General features: G+C 41.9%; 1 protein-coding gene across 6 annotated transcripts in view; it reads left to right on the plus strand.

Annotated features, from left to right (window-relative positions):
- The first annotated feature begins 597 nt into the window (after positions 1–597).
- The window catches only part of AP2A1 (adaptor related protein complex 2 subunit alpha 1), a 30,388-nt gene continuing 14,686 nt past the window's right edge, over positions 598–16,299 (plus strand). For all 6 annotated transcript variants that reach the window (XM_075190964.1, XM_075190967.1, XM_075190969.1 and 3 more), the window contains exons 1-11: positions 598–880; positions 6,417–6,485; positions 9,715–9,857; positions 10,606–10,799; positions 10,957–11,086; positions 11,936–12,037; positions 12,657–12,765; positions 12,843–12,993; positions 13,822–13,990; positions 15,328–15,465; positions 15,946–16,128. In XM_075190964.1, the coding sequence (XP_075047065.1) occupies positions 814–880; positions 6,417–6,485; positions 9,715–9,857; positions 10,606–10,799; positions 10,957–11,086; positions 11,936–12,037; positions 12,657–12,765; positions 12,843–12,993; positions 13,822–13,990; positions 15,328–15,465; positions 15,946–16,128 (1,455 nt within the window). In that variant the 5' untranslated portion in view covers positions 598–813. The remainder of the gene's footprint in view (positions 881–6,416; positions 6,486–9,714; positions 9,858–10,605; positions 10,800–10,956; positions 11,087–11,935; positions 12,038–12,656; positions 12,766–12,842; positions 12,994–13,821; positions 13,991–15,327; positions 15,466–15,945; positions 16,129–16,299) is intronic.

A 16,299-nucleotide genomic window follows, 5' to 3' on the forward strand; every position in this document is an offset into this window, starting at 1 on the left:
TCCTCTGGGTGCTCCGGTTTCCCCCTACACTGTAAAAACATACTGGTAGGTTAATTGGCTGCTAAAAAAAAAGTTGACCCTAATCTCTCCCTGTCTGTCTGTGTGTCTCTATATTAGGGAATTTAGACTACAAGCCCCAATGGGGCAGGGACTGATGTGAGTGAGTTCTTTGTACAGCGCTGCGGAATTAGTGGTGCTATATAAATAAATGATTATGATGATCTTTTCTTGCACATACACCATACTCTGTGTGAAGGGTCTCACCCATCTCAACAACGTCACTGCAGTATTAGCACCACTAGGTCATCTGCAAGAAGATGAACCGTTATGTACAATAGTACATTAGGTACAGGGTGTGGCCGCACAGACGCCCCTCCTCCGACATGACGTCACCTCTTACCGGCCACTCTAGCGCAGCCAATAGGAGCCGGTCCTGAGAGCAGACTTCAGAGGTGTACGCTAATGTACGAAGTTACACGACCGACGTCATTTCCCTGTACACACCCTTCGTCCCCTCCCTCTGGTCGCCGGATGACGGACGGAATGCTCGACCAATCAGCAGCGGGACTGGGCCGTCGTGGTCCAATAGGGGGTTTGGAAGGGCGGGAGAATCCCCTGCGGCGGATTTCCTGCTGTTCCCCAGCTTCTCCCTCAGCCCCCAGCTCTCACATTTATCGCTGATTTATCGCATTCACTGGACGGGGGCCGTAGTTGGAACGGATTAACCCCGTGTTATCTCCCCCCACTAAGACACCGTCACAGCCCCGGCCCTCAGAGCAGCAGCCCCCGCCCGGTCAGCACACAGGAGAGAAGATGCCGGCGGTGTCAAAGGGGGACGGGATGCGGGGACTGGCCGTGTTCATCTCCGACATCAGGAACTGTGAGTGTGACCCTCGGGGGCTCTCGGGGCCCAGCACTGGGACACAGCGGGGCTGCGGCCTGGGGTGGCCGGGCTCCTGTCACTGCTGGAGAAGTTTGAATGGGGCGGAGGCAGATCCTGTCACTGGGTTATACACAGGAGGACATCCCTGTAGTTGTAGGGGGGAGACTGTCATAGTGGTCTATGCAGCCCCTATCAATGTATTATGTTAGAGAGAGGTGGGGGGCAGATATGTGTGTGAGAGAGAGGTGGGTGCAGATGTGTGTGTATATATATATATATATATATATATATATATATATATATGAGAGAGAGAGGTGGGTGCAGATGTGTGAGAGAGAGAGGTGGGTGCAGATATGTGTTTGTGTGTGAGAGAGGTGGGTGCAGATATGTGTTTGTGTAAGAGAGAGGTGGGTGCAGATATGTGTTTGTGTAAGAGAGAGGTGGGTGCAGATATGTGTTTGTGTAAGAGAGAGGTGGGTGCAGATATGTGTTTGTGTAAGAGAGAGGTGGGTGCAGATATGTGTTTGTGTAAGAGAGAGGTGGGTGCAGATATGTGTTTGTGTGAGAGAGAGGTAGGGGCAGATATGTGTTTGTGTGAGAGAGAGGTGGGGGCAGACGTGTGTGCACCTAAGAGGCGGAGGGAGCAGGGGCAGACACGTGTGCGCCTGAGAGAGAGAGGCGGGGGGCAGACACGTGTGCGCCTGAGAGAGAGAGGCGGGGGGCAGACGCGTGTGTGCCTGAGAGAGAGAGGCGTGGGGCAGATGCGTGTGCGTGCGTGTTCGAGAGGTGGGGGGCCTTATGTGTGTGTGTGAGAGGTGGGAGGGCAGGGGGTAGCAGGACACAGCAACATTGGGCCTGCTGCAGAACATGCCATAGGGACTGTCTTACAGCAGATGGAACAGGGGCTGAAGCAGAAGCGTGCGGCTAATGGTGGGCTGAAAGCACGCAACATAATGATTAAGGAAGTTGGGTACAAAAGGGCACATTATGATGATGGGGTGTCTGGTGCAGAAGCGTACAACATGATGCAGAGGGCTGGTGTATGGGCGTGCAACTTGATGAGGAAAGGCTGGCACATGAGGGTACATAATGATGGGGGACGCCGACCCAGAAGCGCACATCATGATGGAGGCTCTGGCGCATAAATGTGTGCATGGGGTGACTGGCGCAGATGTGGCACTGTGATGATGGGGAAGTGGCTGGCACAGAGGAGCTCAACATGAGGTTGCATGACATGATGGTTTTGATGGGGGGGTAGCTGGTTCAGAAAAGCAATTTTCATGTGCAGAAGTGTGTACCAGATTATGAATGGGAAGGGTTTGACATAGATGGGTGCAATGAATGAAGATGGGGGCACTGAGGAATAAGCACACAACAGATGCTGATGGAAGGAGACTGGTGAATAAGCACTCAACAGATGAGGGAAAGGCTGATGAATAAGAGCGTGACAGATGGTTTTGGGTGCAGGGAGCCGAAACGCGCGGCTGGCGATTTTGGGTGCAGGGAGCCGAAACGCGCGGCTGATGATTTTGGGTGCAGGGAGACGAAATGCGCGGCTGATGACTTTGGGTGCAGGGAGTCGAAACGCGCTGCTGATGATTTTGGGTGCATGGAGCCGAAATGCACGGCTGATGACTTTGGGTGCAGGGAGCCGAAACGTGTGGGTGGCATGGTGTTGAAACGTGTGGGTTATGATGGGAAGGGACCAGAAACTTGCAGGTAGATGATGGGAAAGGGAGCAAAACCACACGGGTAAATGATTATTCTTAACATTTATTTATATAGCACCAGCATACTCTGTATCGCTTTACAGTTGGGGTTAAACAGTATTAAAAACAAGACTGGGTTTTAACAGACACACAAAGTGGTATGAGGGCCATATTCACGAGGTTAAAATATATAGAATGAGAGTGGGAGCAGAAACGTGAGGGTAGATGATGATGGATTGGAGCCTCCAAGCCATTAAAATGTATCAGGTGCAAGCCTTGGAGGAATTGACAAATTCGGCTATAAACTTAGAAATCAAAGGCATACTTTTAAGTAAAAATAGAGCAACTTTTGGTTAAACGGATACTTTCATAAACATTTTTTATAAGTCCTATTTATGATTAAGCATAACCTTAAAGCATTATTGATATTGGTTTTGTGTGGATACAACCAGGGGAGGGCTGGCAAGTTCTAGCCCGGGGGGCAAGACTCTACTCAGCAGCCTATTTTAAATTAAAAAAAAATTCAGGTGACCCAGCCCAAGGTAGCATAGTATGGCACTGGCCCGGGGGACAGATGCCCTCCAGGCCTGCCTGCCCCTGGATACAACTCCCCTCAAAGTTGATCTCACACACATCTCCCAACATTATAATGTGTATGGTTAATAAAGCAGACTTTCTGTAATATCAAATCCTAATCTATTCTGTTGGAAGATGACTGTATACAAGCAGGCAGGTTTCAGTCATCATTTTTTCGGATGGTTTTACCAACATGCCTGATGATGATACAATTATTAGGCATCGCAGAAGTTTTGGGACTACACTCACTTCAATATTAGGCCATTTGTCTAAAATCACTGCTGATATTGCAGATTATAGCCGTCATTTGGGGATTGTCCTTGTCCTCCTTTTGTCTGTTTTTAAATTTCGAGCTTCACCTATAGCACAATACCTGGCCAACTTGATCTGAAAGACTAAATTGAGCAAACAAGTCTGATCATGTGTGACCTACATAGGTAATACCGATCGGTACCTTGTCTATTTACACCACGTTTGTAAATAATAGATATCTGCTTAATGTAGTTCATACCACGCTCACGTGAAAAAACATTAATTTCAGATTTTATTTATGACATTATTAACATAACATTACCTTATATCCTTATATTGAATACTGCAGCTCACAATAGATGAATATTTGTGGACAGTATTACAATTAAAGAGTGGTGTTGCTCTCTGTTTGATCTAAATACCACCCCTAGCCATTTGATTTTGATCTTGGTGACTGGAGAATTTTATCACAGACACATGTAAGTTGTTATTGAGTGACCACAGTGCACAGGCTGAACAACCAGATCTGTACAATCTGGTCCTTCAGACTAAACATAGATAACATCATCCGGTTGTATCCACCAGACTGTATTGTGTATATTAGCCCCTAATATTTGTTAAACATGAGATTTCATAAAATTACATAGACTGGTTTTTTGTATAACTTTTGTATTCGAAGCATTTTGTGAATGCCAAATTTCAGCAAGACGGTTGTGGTTTACATTGTGTTGCTCAATACTGAAATCAAATTTGTTAATATAAAGCTGAATCGGGGTATTCAATTGTTAGCGTTCACGCAAAAAAACGAGCGCTCAAAAAATCTTAGCGTTAATACGGTAATTACTCGCGGAATTTCAGCTCGCAGCTCCGAGTGCCGAGCTGAAATTCCGCGCGTAAACTACCGTATTAACGCTTTTCTCGCGCAATATTACCGTAAACGGTAATATTTTTTGAGCGCTCATTTTTTTCCGTTAACGCTAATAATTGAATACCCCCCCTAATTATCACATGGTTTTTTTTTTCCCTACAGATAATTGCAACATCATATATTACCCCATAAAATCCTTAACAGACTCTTGTCTCTAAATAGCACAACAAATGACAGTGAACATCACACTTTGTTAAATAAATTGCTTGATAGGTTCTGGTGAGGCTATTCCAGCTGATTAATACATGGGCACTTTTATTCCTGTTGTCAGCAAGTGCAGTAACAAAATATTTAACCAATTTGGTATTTTTTACATTTTATTTTCATGAAATCAGAATAGATTTATTCAGGATTTCTAACCACTGATCAGCACACAATAATCTGTAATGTTAAATAAAAGAACGGTTACTAGTGTCTGGATAAACTAATGATAGCACTTCTTTAAAGGATAATTTAAATCTAAAGTCATATTTTAACTCTCCCAATTGGCATGACCTATTGGGGAGAATTCGGGCGAACTCACCCAAGCTGGCACTTCAATGCAGCTTTGGCAACCCGGGAAAATTGAAATGCTAAACAATTCTGAGTTATTGTCTAACACAGGCACTGTTGGACTGTTGTTGCCAGGGAATAAGCAGTGGTTGGAGCACGAGCGAGGATGAGCGGCAGAAATACGTGGGTGTCTGGCAGGTGCTACCTGGAAAAAAATAGTGTTACATTATCCTTTAAGTAGCTATGTTTATCTGAGTGTCGGAAGGACTGTGAAATGACATGCCTGAACTTCAATGTTGAATTATTACAGCAAATTAATCCACAAAACAGATATGAACCATTATGCTAAAATACCATGCTTTGTGTGATACTGGCATTCCACAGGAGCTCTCTTATAAAGTAAAGTATTACCCTTCCCACATTAGTACAGATAGCTGCAACTCCCCCACCCCATCCTTAGGACAGTCACCTAATGGGATCTCATCAAGGTCGTCAGAGGTGTATGTTCCAACCAGTCAGCACTGTGCTTCGATGGTGTATGGAACCAACCAGTCAGCACTGTGCTTCGATGGTGTATGGAACCAACCAGTCAGCACTGTGCATCGATGGTGTATGGACCAACCAGTCAGCACTGTGCATCGATGGTGTATGGACCAACCAGTCAGCACTGTGCATCGATGGTGTATGGACCAACCAGTCAGCACTGTGCATCGATGGTGTATGGACCAACCAATCGGCACTGTGCATCGATGGTGTATGGACCAACCAATCGGCACTGTGCATCAATGGTGTATGGACCAACCAATCGGCACTGTGCATCGATGGTGTATGGACCAACCAATCAGCACTGTGCATCGATGGTGTATGGACCAACCAGTCAGCACTACTTTATCAGTAATAATCTGTCTCGGTTATCAAGCACACAGTGCGCACACTAGTTTTTTCAGTGAATGTTTACGTTAATGTATAATGTGATTGTGCTCCACTAGTCAGCCTATTTTCATTACCATTTTTAATTAGATATGTGCACATATTTCACCATTGTACAGTATAAGCAGACTATACAGTGAGGCAGGTTTTTTCATTTTTTGCATAGTATTCTGTCCTGTACAGCTCACAGTTATGCTAATAATTTTGTTGTTGATTACTCTGGTCAGGACCTGAATCAGATATGTATGGAATATTCCATACTTCTTAGTACACATCAATACTATGTATTTGTAATGATTATTTGGATAGTTACTTGCAATAGTCACTTTTATCACTATGTTTAACCTGTTTAGTGTACATTTTGACATTTTTTACTAGTGTTTATTGAATGTTAATATTTGAATACTCCAAGATGTCATTTGGTTTTTGGATCATCATTAAGATCGCTTTATTGTCCTTTAACCATTTTGCCTATGCAATAGTTGGTGATCAGTGAAGTGTTTTGTTTGTTTGTTTTTTTTAAATTCGTCTCTGACTGCTCTTGCCAGGATCGCAGTTAATATTAGCTGCTAATTTTACTTTGAAAGCAAAGTTTCCAATTCGTCTCGAGGAAACAAAATATTGAATTGATTTTGTTGTCTTATAGGTAAAAGCAAAGAAGCGGAAATTAAAAGAATCAACAAGGAACTGGCCAATATCAGGTCAAAATTTAAGGGTAAGTGACCTCAATTTCAGCTTGTTGTGTTTTTAAATCACAAAACTTGCAGTCTTTGGCTTTTTTCTTCTATAATCTTTTAGAAGTTTAAATGAAAAGAGTATTAACAATTTATCTTTCAAATCACATATATGTACATGCAGTTTATCTATGTTTAACCTTGTATGCTTTGACATGCATTATTTTTCCTTACTTGGATATAACTAACAAAGTTCACTGACCTTTCACTTTTTAAGATTTTTTTTTTTATATAGATAAATACAATGTTACTATTTTGTCTTGGCTGTTTCCAGTCTGCATTGTTGTTATCTATGTTGTGTGAATCAAGTACACTACCAATATTGGAGATAACTCTCAGTAATCGGTACTACCTCACTCTTCCTCCTCTCCTGCAAGCTTATAAGTTATGCTGTCTGAGTTTCTGTGGGCCATAACATCACCGGTGTTAGTCACTAACGCGACTACCACTACACCAGCGACTTACCCGGCTTCATAAGGCAGAATCTGGGAATCACGATAGTATGTTAACGGCGAAGGTTTCAAATCCCTACTTGTCACAATTGCGAACAACGCAGAAGCCGGCAGACAGAAAGTCATGTGACTTTCTTGGAGTATACTATAATTAGGGCTGTTAAATGACTAAAGCAGGGAGCCGCCGAATGAACACCACCAACCCTTCTGCTTTGTCCATTCCACGGTTCTCTGCTTTACTCATTTAACACCCCTAAGAATAGTATACTCCAAGAAAGTCACATGACTTTCTGTCTGACGGCTTCTGCGTTGTTCGTGATTGTGACAAGTAGTGATTTGATTTGGAAGTAAATTGTTTTATTGTCCTGTTGCATTTGCTGTATATTAAAGAGCTATTGACCCTTTTATTATTTTTCTTCTCCCCTCAATTAGAATCATAGTCTAATACATTTCTTGAGAATTCAAATCTAATGACTATTTGTAGCAAGATCCTGTTCACTTCATAATTCTGCACTTCTGGTTTTTATTTTGGGAACTCCCATAATATTAGTCATGGAACCAGATATAATATTATTAAAAAATGTCCCCTCTAAAATATGTAGTGTTCTGATTGGTCTCATAGCTGTTTTTGACAGATGGTTTTAAGAATCTCCAATGCAATAATTTTTAATGTATTTTGCAAACATGTTGTCATTAGTTGGCCGCAATAATTTGATTCTTGTCAGCTATGTTGTGAAGTCCGGTATTTATTTGTACTTAAAAATTAGAATTCTGCCTTTGCTGTCATAACATGTTTGCTGTGTTTTATCTTCTACTTCCAACACAAAATACTTAGTAAAAAATAATCCTGACGTTTTACATTTCACAATACATTTTTTTTGTTACATTCCGTCAGGAAAAATCTGCTTGTGCGCTGACAGTCAAATCCGTAACAGATTTCTGTTCTGTCAATGACAAATGTAGTCACTGTGATCATAAATAGGATTTACCCTCCCCCTCCCCACTGGTGTTTTTCACTTTTTTACTTTCAAAATGGATTAATTCAGGAGTTCTTACCACTGAGCAACACAAATAAGCTGTAATGTCAAATAAAAATGATTTAAAGCTTTTACTTAATTACAGATAAAGTGAATATAATTGCTAAGTTTCCATCCTCTTTGCACGATATGCCGTAATAAATTAATTTAATTATTGCCCTCGTCTCTATTTTAATTGTTATTAAAAGGGAGTATTTATGGTCCGTTTCGTTATTAGTTGCTGGGTGACATATGAATTCTAGATATAATGTGCCAGCATCTGACTCCACTGAATGCACAGCTGACTGAGAACAAGACCCAGTTGCTGGGAAAGGGATAAAATACAAACCACAAACAATATTACGCATTTTAAATGCATTTTAGTGATGCTTTTATAACACCTTTTCATTGTGCTCTTTATATGTTGTGCCTTTGTAAATACAAGTTATTGTACTGGCAGTGTGACAGCTTTCTAACACAGTTGTGGGAATGGCTCTATTTGTCCTATTTTTATGCACATTTCATGTATGTGTGAAAAACGGGGGGAAAAAGATACTTGTGAACAAGCAGTGAGTGTGAAAATAGGCTTAGTAATGATTCACTACTCCAGGGCCTGACTCGTGAATGCTGGAGAGTTTGCACAGGTTTTGGAAGTTAATTAAATACCGTGATGCAGATAAATGCTCTTTACACTGTATTCACGGAACCTTCTCCTCTGATTGCAACATGACACCACAGCACTTAAAAGAGAAGGACACATTTCTTGATTCATGCATTGCATGGTTCCCCATGATTTAGGCACCAGGGAGAGCTGATGCCTGGGGTTTATCGAGCATAGTATGGTGGCTTAGTGGTTAGCACTTCTGCCTCACTGCACTGGGGTCATGAGTTCGATTCCTGCCCATGGCCTTATCTGTGTGGAGTTTGTATGTTCTCCCTGTGTTTGCGTGGGTTTTCTCCGGGTGCTCTGGTTTCCTCCCACACTCCAAAAACATACTAGTAGGTTAATTGGCTGCTATTAAAATTGACCCTAGTTTCTCTCTGACTGTATATTAGGGGATTTAGACTGTAAGTTCCAATGGGGCAAGGACTGATGTGAGTGAGTTCTCTGTACAGCGCTGCGGAATTAGTGGTGCTTTATAAATAGCTGATGATGATGATGGTAGTACAGGCCTAGCTAGATTGAGTATATGCAGACATACCTCATGCTGCTCTTCTGCCTTATAAATAAGGGTAACATGAATGTAGAATAAGCACACTTGGCTCGTATTGTACATCCACAAACCTAAAATAATAAAAATTGCGGATTTTTTTTTTTTTTTTTACAAAGATTTTCTGGAGTTATGGACTGTTCTTTTCTTTAACATAGTTGTTCACCTGAGACTGTCATGTTTGAAATTCAGCACGGAGCTGAATCAATTTTTTCAGGGTTCGTTCACACTAGGAAAATGATTAGAATGCATGAAGTGTATAGATGTGACCAAGCCCTCATACATTTCTCAATTTCTGTGTCTTCTTGTTTGGTACATTCAAGTATTTGACAGTAGTTTTGCACAGTTGCATTGATTTGAAATAGGTTACTAATAAGTTCTTAACTCTCTGCTCTTCTGTGTTGCTGTTGTTGTAGGAGTAGTAATATTTTAATTTGTACACCCTAAGGAATCGTTTTGTATTATTTGTAGCCTTGTTGTGTTGCCTAGTCCTAAAAGTGGAGTAGAAATATTCCTTTCATTATGTTTCAGGAGACAAAGCCCTGGACGGCTACAGTAAGAAGAAATACGTGTGTAAGCTCCTCTTCATCTTCCTGCTGGGCCATGACATAGATTTTGGGCACATGGAAGCCGTCAACTTGTTGAGCTCAAACAAGTACACAGAGAAGCAGATCGTAAGTAACGCGAAAAGTAAACGTAGGATTAACATATGCTGTAAATCTGTCATGTTCCAAAGTGTGATCACACTTGTAGTCATTCCTTTAATTAACACATTCATTTGAAACTGCACCCTGGTAAATGAGATATCTTCATGCAATCCATGTCCCTCTAATGAAATTATGGTTGCACCTATTGTTCCAACAGTAATGTTTCCCATATAGTTGAAAATGCAAATGCCTATTTAAAGGCACAATAACTAGTCTCTTTTTTTTTTGTTTCTTTTCTTTTGTATTTGTCTAATGTGAATATTCTGATTACAGGATATTTTGTTTCTGTAATGTGTTTATAAGTCTGCTTGCGGAGTTTGCTATCCCATAATTTGCAGTTATTTTGTTTAATTTCCATAATGCCCTTACCTGTCAATCTGACCCATTTCCTGGGTCCTGCTGAATTAATTGGTGTTCAAGGACCTGTACTAGGTGAACTGGGTCCTGCTGGCAGTTACGTACTTTGAAAGCCCTCCTGTCAGTCTTATTCCTGCTTGATCGTGTCGTGTTTTGGGGGTGTGCCCTTGGTTGTGACAAGTTTGACACCATTGGTTGCTGCTTGTGACCTAAGCACAGCGGAGGTGTCCCAATCTCCACGCAGCCTATGTATAGCTTATATATGTATTCCAGCACTAGACAATTAAGCAAAGGTCCTTATTGAGGTTAGAGTGCCTTTATTCAGCCTTTCTGATGAACTCTGTCTCCCTTGTTCCAGGGCTATCTTTTTATCTCTGTTCTGGTGAATTCCAACAGTGAACTTATTCGCCTTATTAACAATGCTATCAAGAATGACCTGGCCAGCCGCAACCCCACCTTCATGTGCCTGGCCCTGCATTGCATCGCTAACGTTGGCAGCAGAGAAATGGCTGAAGCTTTCGCATCGGAGATCCCCAGAATCCTTGTTGCGGGGTAAATGTTCCCTAAATTCCTTATCGGTGATCTAGTCCCTGAGAAGCACGTGGCAGGATAGCCAGAAGAAAACTATCTGAATAATTTGGTTATCACAAGTGGTTTCTGTAACCTAGGTATCTTTGTGAAAATGATTTGCTTGTTATGTCCTTCACAGTGACACAATGGACAGTGTGAAGCAGAGTGCTGCTCTGTGCCTGCTGAGACTATACAAGACCTCCCCTGACCTGGTGCCAATGGGTGAATGGACGTCGCGGGTGGTTCATCTCCTTAATGACCAGCACATGGTAACGCTCACCTGTCTGTAGGTGGAAATGTTGTGTGTGTCACTCTTGTTCTGGGCTGAGGTAGAAACAATAAGACTTGAGTGTATATGATGCAGCCGCCCCTGTGTAACAACGTTCTATTCCTGCAGTATGAGTCATCGCTGACATTAGCACTGTGATTTCAGTGCTGCAGATTTCCTCCATCTACAGCCCGGCACAGGAATAAGGGTTGTTTTACAGACTATTTCTGCATTATCTTGTAATGCTATATGATAAGGCTTAGGGCGTGGAGATAAGGATTACTGAAGTGTCTCAATATAAACCTGATTCATTTACTTTGATACATCAAGTTAACATTGCATTCCCATTAAATAATGTCTGAGTTTCTGTTTGTGGCATTTTACTTTGTCTGGTATCAGTATATTATAGATCTGAATATTATTTTGCTGCCAGTGTTACCCTTGAATGTTTGAGGCATTTAGCTTTATGTTGCTCCTTTGCATTATGTGGACAGCACAGCGGCTTAGTGGTTAGCACTTCTGCCTCATAGCACTGGGTCATGAGTTTGATTCCCGACCATGGCCTTAGCTGTGTTTAGTTTGTATGTCCTCCCCGTGTTTGCGTGGGTTTCCTCCGGGTGCTCCGGTTTCCTCCCACACTCCAAAAACATACTGGGTGGTTAATTGGCTGCTATTAAATTGACCCTAGTCTGTCTCTGTCTGTGTATGTTGGAGAATTTAGACTGTAAGCTCCAATGGGGCAGGGACTGATGTGAGTGAGTTCTATGTACAGCGCTGCGAAATTAGTGGCGCTACGTAAATAACTGATGATGGTGAATGTATTTGAACGATTATCTCTTTATTGTGCCAGGGCGTGGTGACGGCAGCTGTCAGCCTCATTACCTGCCTCTGTAGAAAGAATCCAGATGACTTTAAGACATGCGTCTCTCTGGCTGTCTCCAGGCTCAGCAGGGTAAGTTACATGGGTAAAGGTTTTCTGCAGCTAACCACCGTGTACTGTCTGTGTGCAATACACAATGAAGTAGTTGGACTGTACACCTCGATCCACTGGAACATCACAAGCGCAGGTGCACGTACAGCAAGCTGTAGCCTTCCATCATTGGGTACGTTGCTGCTCTCCAAGCAGCTTACAGAGGGGGTGGTCCTGCTTAGCTAGGTGCAGAAACAGTCACCGGGAATAAACACAGACAGCAGTTTTTTTAATGGACCTCAATGCGCCCTACTATCTTACTATAAGTAAATAAAATAAATAAAAATGCATTGACTCTTGTACCATGTATATCATATAAATATAAAAATAGAACAGATAATATTAGGAAGGGAAAAGTTTTTTGAGTTTTTTTTCTTTTGTTTTTATTTTTGGAGTGAATGGAGAGAACCTTGTTATAAATTTGTGTTTGTAATTTAAACTTCGTTGAATACTTTGTTACTCTATACGACTTACCAGAATCTATGTAGAGATCTTAAAAAAACAAACAAAAATGTGTTTTATATATGCTTATTTCTGCAGTATAAGTGTTATTTAGGAACTGATTGTACACCTTGGCCTAATATTTGGACCCTTCTCTCAGATTGTATCTTCAGCCTCCACTGACCTGCAGGATTACACATATTACTTTGTCCCAGCACCTTGGCTCTCTGTAAAATTGTTACGTCTTCTTCAGTGCTACCCTCCACCAGGTAATGTCCAGCTCTTGCTAATGCAAAATGTCAGTATTTGTCGGTATAGTCTAACAAGTGACTCTCCGTGTTCTCAGAGGATGCTGCTGTGAAGGGCCGGCTAGTGGAATGTCTGGAGACCATCCTTAATAAAGCACAGGAGCCTCCAAAATCGAAGAAGGTTCAGCACTCCAATGCAAAGAATGCTATACTCTTTGAGGCCATCAGTCTCATTATCCATTATGACAGGTAGGTGCTGTCTGCTCCAGGTTATTGTACCGTGACCTATATCGGTTTAGAGGGCATTTTTAGATGAATGTTGGCAAATGAGGAACAGATTTAGCTGCCAATGTGACACTAACTTTCAGAGCATTTGTAGAGAAGAGCTGCGTAGTTGAATTTTGCCCTTTTAAAAATCTCTCTTTGGGTTATGGTGGGGGGAAAAAAAACTGGCTCTACAGTACCCCCCCCTCTCCTCCTCAGTTTTTTTTTTCTGTAGGCGTATTTATTTCAGCAATGACATACATTGATTTTCATTTTTTCTAATTAAGGGACAACCTCCGTTATCTCTTTGAGAATAGGGGGGTTGTCTTTACCTGCTTGCTTTAATTGCAGTAGCCCCTAATCCCCTAATGCCTTCAGCTGTGGGTCCAGGTTGCCCTTGGCTGCTATGTCCTATGTAACAAACAACGACTTCAGTCAAACTTCCATCCATTAGCTGGGTGAGATCCAGGATAGGCCATTGCGTCCTTGGCATGAAGTCTTAGTTCAACATTATAAACTTTTCCGAGTAAGCAGCTACTATGTGACTGAATATAAGTATAATTCTATAAAAGAGGGAACATCTGGCAAGAGCTTCGCCTCATGGGGACAATCCTGTGCCTAGAGGTGCTCACAGATGTACATGGAGATCCATGATATATGTACTACAAGATCCATGATATATACAACGTTGTTGTACACTGTCAATAATGTGGACATTTTAACATTCACTGTCATTGACCAGCATAGCATACAATATTGCCCTTATGCAAATAGCACTTTAACAATGAGATTGCTTTTCCTGTTTCCTTTCAGTGAACCTAACCTGCTGGTGAGAGCCTGCAACCAGCTGGGCCAATTCCTGCAGCACCGAGAGACCAATCTGCGTTATTTAGCTTTGGAAAGCATGTGTACGCTGGCCAGCTCGGAGTTCTCGCACGAGGCTGTGAAAACGCACATTGAAACAGTCATCAATGCCTTAAAAGTGAGTAGAGTGTCACTATTTGCTGGCTTCCAGTAAGGCCTTGCCCTGATATGGCATAGGTTTATATCAGAGATGCTCGGGCTTGGTTTTCTAAAAACCGAACCCACCCGAACTTAGGGGATCCGAGTAGGCTTGCGAGCCAGCTCGGTACTTTTGCGCGTCCTCGGATCTAAATCGAGGCAAAACTTCATTGTTGCGTTGTCGGATCTTGCAGGTTTTGGATTTCATAAGTACCTCCCTCCCCAGGAGACCCAGTGCCATTGCTCACACAGAAACAGGAGGGGTAGCAGTGTTCTTGTCACTCTCCAGTCTCAGTGCCATTGCTCACACAGAAACAGGAGGGGTAGCAGTGTTCTTGTCACTCTCCAGTCTCAGTGCCATTGCTCACACAGAAACAGGAGGGGTAGCAGTGTTCTTGTCACTCTCCAGTCTCAGTGCCATTGCTCACACAGAAACAGGAGGGGTAGCAGTGTTCTTGTCACTTGACGAAAATTTACTGGAAATGACTATAAATTAATGTTGTTGAGGTTAATAATAATGTAGGAACAAAAAAAGTAAAATTTATGTGATTTTAGCAAAAAAAAAGATAAGGATCTAAAACACACGAGGGTGGTTTTGCTAAAGCAAAAAAACGACGTTGATCCAGATCCAAAACCAAAACACGGGGGTCAGTGAACATCTGTGGTTTTTATGTAGCATTTACAATCTGTGTGTATAAAAGTTGAATATCCTGGCAGTAATCGAAGATGTTTTCTTCTTGTAGCACTAGATTATTGCACCCTGCAGTGGATGAATTGAATTCATTTTTCCCGTTTTTTGTTTTTGGGTTTTTTTCCGTCCATATTTTGCTTTTAGTGCTTCCCACTACAACTGCAAAAAGAAAAACCACCGCTTCCCACTGCAGTTAGTTTTCCCAGAGTCCTCGTGGGCGACAGGGAAATACTGCAGCCCTTGTGTTTTGTCGTTAATTTGTCATTTTATGACGTTCTTTTTCTTTCTCGCTTTTTACTCTAAATGTCCTTATACTAGACATGGTTTAGTGGAGAGAGTACAGTGTTTGTAGAAGACATGACTGCTTCTGTACAGTCTGAATTAGATGGATTACATTTATTAATAATCATCCGCTATTATGAGAATACATCATGCAGACGGAAGGAGCCAGTCTCTAAGCTGGTAGCGACCTGCCTTGTAGAGATGGCCTTATACCTCAGCGTGTCTGTAGTCCCCATTATGCTTCTGAGACAATGATTATTTGAAGACAAATTAGATGCAGCCTTTCCCGTATTTTGCTCTCATTTTAATTTTTTTATTAATTTTGTTGTTGTGCGTTCCTGTAGACGGAGAGAGATGTAAGTGTGAGGCAGCGGGCTGCAGATCTCCTCTATGCAATGTGTGACCGTACAAACGCTAAACAGATTGTCTCTGAAATGCTGAGCTACCTGGAGACTGCTGACTACTCAATCCGGGAGGAAATTGTAAGTGGCTGTGTCAGTTACACTTGTTGTGCTTTCAGCACGTGTACCCTGTAATGCATAAAATGTATAATTATGTCACTTAATGTGCACCTGTCACCTACACGCCATGGAGGTAGCACTTTGGTCGGACAATCCAATATTAGAGTGTAGCCAATCGACTCACTCGGAGCCTGTGATGTCATTGAAGTAGTTTTTGTGGCATGCAGCTGGAGACCAATGCTTTGCAGGCCGAACCAATGTTTTAATATAAGGTATTAATTCACCATTGATATCACTTAAGTATAATGCTCAGTATACAGACTGTCTATATGCAGAGATCATCATCGCATCTTAGCCAGCAAAAGCAAATATTGCAGACCTACTTTAAGCCAGAATATATATAATATAATACTTATGAACATGTCATTTTAAGGTTTTTTTTTTTTTTTTTTTTGTTTCACTTGTCTTTTTCATCGTTACTATTTTAATTCTAACTAAAAGGTGCTGAAAGTAGCCATCCTGGCTGAGAAGTACGCTGTGGATTATAGCTGGTACGTGGACACTATTTTGAACCTGATTCGTATAGCTGGGGATTATGTCAGTGAAGAGGTCTGGTATCGTGTCATCCAGATCGTCATTAACCGGGATGATGTACAAGGCTATGCTGCTAAAACTGTATTTGAGGTAAAACACTTTTGCATATACATATATACATGAGCAGCTAATCCTGACTTTACACATTTAGCTGTGTTTTTGCCCTTTTATTTTGATTGCATCAGTATCGAGCTCCCCAAGCCCGTCCACCTGGCAGAAGCTTGTTGTAAACATTGCTGCCCTGTACAATAGGATATTCTG

This window comes from Mixophyes fleayi, chromosome 11 (genome assembly GCF_038048845.1).
Source record: "Mixophyes fleayi isolate aMixFle1 chromosome 11, aMixFle1.hap1, whole genome shotgun sequence".
In the NCBI taxonomy this organism is placed as follows: Eukaryota; Metazoa; Chordata; class Amphibia; order Anura; family Limnodynastidae; genus Mixophyes; species Mixophyes fleayi.